General features: G+C 47.1%; 1 protein-coding gene across 1 annotated transcript in view; it reads left to right on the top strand.

Moving 5' to 3' along the window:
* Positions 1-1,417: 1,417 nt before the first annotated feature.
* The window catches only part of T265_05679 (hypothetical protein), a gene marked incomplete at both ends in the record, with an annotated part of 44,782 nt that continues 41,629 nt past the window's right edge, over positions 1,418-4,570 (top strand). The window contains 4 exons of the mRNA XM_009170744.1: positions 1,418-1,611; positions 2,511-2,667; positions 2,723-2,795; positions 2,846-2,969. Of these exons, the coding sequence (XP_009169008.1) occupies positions 1,418-1,611; positions 2,511-2,667; positions 2,723-2,795; positions 2,846-2,969 (548 nt within the window). The remainder of the gene's footprint in view (positions 1,612-2,510; positions 2,668-2,722; positions 2,796-2,845; positions 2,970-4,570) is intronic.

Here is a 4,570-nt window from a genome sequence, read left to right as displayed (position 1 = left end):
CGTCAGAATGGTTTATCCCTGAATCTCAAGGGACGTGTGTATCAAACTGCAGTACGGATTGTTTTGTTATATGGCTGTGAGACTTGGCCTATTCGAGCAGCGGACCTGAGACGTCTTCAGGTGTTCGACAATCGTTGTCTCAGAACCATAGCTCGTGTGGGTTGGTGTCGGCGAATCCGTAACGAGGCAGTTGGAAAGCGTGTTTTCAGTTGTGTAACGGGTACTTTCACTGAAGAATGTGTCCAGCACCAGAAGCTGCGTTGGTTGCGTATGCCGAACCATCGTTTGCCGAAGAGAGTGCTGTTTTCCATGCCCAACTCAGAGTGGCATAAACAGAGATGTGGCCAACCCTCGACTTGACTTGACAGAGGAGTACGAAGGAGATCACGAAACGCTTGGGTACTGTCTGTGCTACTGGCCTTCAAGGATGGGGACCGCTTGATCCTCACTCTGTCTGGTTGGAGACACTACAAGATATGGGTGCCAACCGATGTGAGTGGCGCTCTTATTGTCAGTTTCTATCCAGATTGCCTGAGTGAATGTCCGGAGGTGTAGGCACCTCGGAGTGATTGTGTTAGGCTAGCACTAAGTCCCTCCCCCGTCCACCTTTATTCTTTTCTTTACAATATTCAAATCAAATAAGTCATGGTTGTACGGCAGTGAAGCATCGGTGTTGAACACTGATGTCATACTGTTGATGATGATGTTATGTTGTTGCAAGCCGCACTGATGTCATGCTGTTGATGATGATGTTGTGTTGTATGGTTGCAAGACGCGGCCTCCGCGAACATATGTGAGGCGTTTTAAGTTTTCTTTACCACCGATGCTTGGGAATCTTTGCTACCGAGGTGAGTATATTTTCTGTGCCTCCTTAAGAATGGTGGTGCAAAACGTAGAGTTTGGATGTTGTTGCTTCTGCCTGCCTTCCAGGATTCGGTTCCCGGTGCCCTCTCCTGCACTTTGCTAGACACATTGCAAGGAATGGTGGCTGATCGATGTCAGTGGCGTTCATGCCTTCCAGATTTTCTGACTGAGGTGTATGCCCCTCAGCATGCTTGCAATAGGCCAGCATCAGGTCCCCTCCCTCACCCACGCCCTTCTCTTTTCATTCGAAGGCTTCGAATATAATTAGATAAACTTTGCGTTCGTATGACAGTTGGACATCAGTGTCAGTACTGATTTTTCTATCTGTCCCAAACTTTTCAACTTGCCTGTGGAACTTTGTGGATAGAGGTGTTTTCAGGGCATTCGTCGACAGACATTGAGTTTATGAACGTTATTCCTCCTCTTGGATCGAATTCTTCAGAGATTCACGTCATTCCAAATAAGTTGAGTAATCCTGTCGCACAGTATCTCATCCACCTTACATCTTCAAAGTGCAAGATGCCGCTACAAGACTGTGTGGGATAAAACACAAATGTTATGCCCACGGGCCAGCCAATCGATTTCGTGGATAAATTTTGTCTACCTAGGCAGTTGTATAAGTTCCGGTTTGCTGGGTAGAGAGGAAATTAGTTTTCGAATCGAGGAGACAAGTACAGCTTTCGCTAGTCTCGGACACTTATGGCGCCGACGTGGTGTCAGTTCTTTCAAGTTGCGCGACTTCATATGGTGGGGGTTGTTTGGGGTAGATTAAACCTTTTCCGGATGACTCGTTTGCTCTGTAGCATTACCTGCCACACGTCCTGTCTCAAAGGCTCTCACCTTTCGTTGCATACCCTTTTGTCAAGTGACAGATCCTCCTCTCCTTCGGGTAGCATGGCAGCGAGGCACCGGAAGGGTGTTACAGCCGAGCGATTTATTTATTCATCATTTTATTTTTAAGCGAAGCTGTGGGTCTCGTAACAGTCCTCTTTGTATAGCCGTATGGGTTACCGAGTTTACATACCGTCGCAGTGCAATGGGAGACAGAGTGGCGATGTCGTGTAGCAGTGTATTCGGTAGTCTGTTGTCACCTGGCTCATAGCGGACAAGGCGCGAAAGCCTCCGGAACTTCCCGCCATTGGCAGACAACTTCATTATCGGTTTCCGCCTTGTTTTTTTCGGCAGGTAAACTTGTTCCCTGCAGGGACATCCATATTTAAATGCCGTTGCAAGCAAACGCTCTCTACAACGGTCAAGATTTGTGTAGTTCCGTGCGTGACATAGTCCATCTTGGGGTTGTTGAAGTAACAGAAAGCCTTTTCCATCAAAGACCATTTGGTTGATTGCCTGTTAGTCTAGATTTCAGGCTTTATGTTCACTTCATTTTCTAGAGCCTTCTGGTCAATACGTAAGGCAAGTAGGTAAAAGTGATTTCTGGAGTTCATACTGTAATTTACTGGTACATTATATTGAATAAAAAATGTAATAGTACCCTTCTTTCTGTTTCAGCGGATGGTATAACTGCAACCCGCTTTGGATTCCGCATTTCATTACTTTACCATATCACATTTACTGCACTATTCCCTCCAAACTCTACCATGACTGAGTGAGTTATTCCGCGTCCTTATCACGAGTACTTTTATCAGTTTCGATCGATATTCACAAAGAGCAGCTGATGAATCTCGGGCACATAAATTGAAGAGTGCCTACTGGACAACGAAACAGGCGATGATAAAAAAGTTTGGTCGAAAACAAGATGAGAATATCGTCGCATCCGACTCCGATCTGGATGCAAAGTTAGAGGTATTTCTTTCTTTGGCTCCCCGTCACTATGTTGTTTCTTCTACCCCCGCAACAGCTCCTCAAGTCCATACAAGCAACATGCCGTGATCTAGCTCGCCTGCTGACTCGATACCAAGAGACAATTTGCTGTAGGTTTACCGGTCGCATGTGTGGACTCGACTTTCTTTCTTTTGGCTAGTTCTATCTCAGGCGGAGAATGAAATGGGACGTTTCTTGAAACGATACAGTATGGAAGACAAGACTCAGGCCGGAAAAATCATGTCAGCCGCTGGCAAGTCTCTCAGTCATTCAGCACAGCAAAGGTAGGTTATTTGGGAATTCACTTCGATTTTGCGGTCGCTGCATTCCATCCGCTAGCTCCTGAAAGCCTGCTTACCTCTTATCCCATATTCGGAGGAAGATATGCTGTGAAGAGGGGGCGAGTTGGTACAAGTGGTTAGAGCGCGAATTTACGGACCGGAAGGTCCGTGCTTCGAACCCGACCTCTGCCACTCGACTTCCCCTGTCTAGGCTTTGGCGACCTGGCAGTATCCCAGCCCTCGTGCCTCCTTCGTGTGGCATGGCAGCTATCACCGAAAAGGTGCTACAGCTGAATGATATGCTGTGAAGAGTGCGCTCCTACACACCTAACAAAGGCTAGTAGGCAACCGAAGCTGTGCGTTACTGAGCATGCCTGTTCTTCACCTTGAAAGCTACCTTAAAAGCTGAATTCATCTAGTCCTCCTGACGCACTGGTAGAGAACGTTTCTCCTGGTCATTTAAACAATTTCTCGGAGACGAAAAATCCCAGTTTGACTTTATTTTCTTAGTTTATTCGTGACTCTGGTTTTGAGCTTGAGATAGCTCAGTGACTAAGACGCGAACTTACTGACCGAAAAGTCCGTAGGTCGAAACCGAACCCGACATCTCGACTGCCCCTATCTAGGTTTGGACAAGTATCTCAGCCCTCGTGCTTCCTTCGGGTCGCATGTCAGATGCACACCGATACTTCCACTACTCAAAAACGTCACATGCGACGGTCGAAACCAAGCAATAGGCCTCCGTGTGGAACGCGTATTTCATCATAGCTCGTATACACGTTGGTTTGAGTATTTTTTGCAAAAAGTTCATTTTATTTCACACTCAATCCGACAGTTATAAACTTTCTGTTCAACTCTCCCAGTTTCTTTTGTCGATGCCGTGGTACAACGAAGTGAATGAAGAACCCTCGGCATCCGAAGCCGATGGCTTTTGATTCTCAGGTCATCTGGGAACAGTCGACTCCTACAGTGTATCCGCTGATGGCCCGCATTTTATAGGACGTGGACAGGGCACACTCTTATTTGAGAAACCTGGAAATCGACTGCTGTTGCGAATCTAAAGAAAGCACAGTGAAATGAGCTGTTGCACCACACAACCGATGTACGTTGCCGTTGCTTTCCAGTAAAATAGGACAGAACAGAACCTCGCCGCTGGGATTGTGAAAGCAAGTCCGTGCCCAAGGAAAGGCTAACGACGCGGACTATCCTCTCTCTGTGTGCACACTGTGCCTCTGAATTTGAGTTTGTGTGTGACTCATACTGCTGTACTCAAATTGAGAGGTGTTATGCCTGTCAACGTCTAATTACCTCTCGGTCCCGCCCAGATAGGTCGCCCTGTGCCCACACGTAAAACGACGAACGAGTGGAGGGGAACGTTAACTGACCGCCTTGGAATTCGGTTGCAGGTGTAAGTAACTACAACTTCAGAGGCTTGACAGGGGCGTTCAACGGCCGATCTCATACGCCGTTCCACCAACTCACTAATCCAACTCAGTAAAGCTGCTTTTGAAGTTGACCAGATTGCTCTGTGGACCTATTCTATTCCTCTCTGTGTCATCATTGTCGACAGCATGACATCAGTGGTCAACACCAGTGCTTCACTG

This window comes from Opisthorchis viverrini (genome assembly GCF_000715545.1).
Source record: "Opisthorchis viverrini unplaced genomic scaffold opera_v5_111, whole genome shotgun sequence".
NCBI lineage: Eukaryota > Metazoa > Platyhelminthes > Trematoda > Opisthorchiida > Opisthorchiidae > Opisthorchis > Opisthorchis viverrini.
The sequence above is the reverse complement of the archived record's forward strand: the minus strand, read 5'-3'. Positions and strand labels throughout refer to the sequence as shown.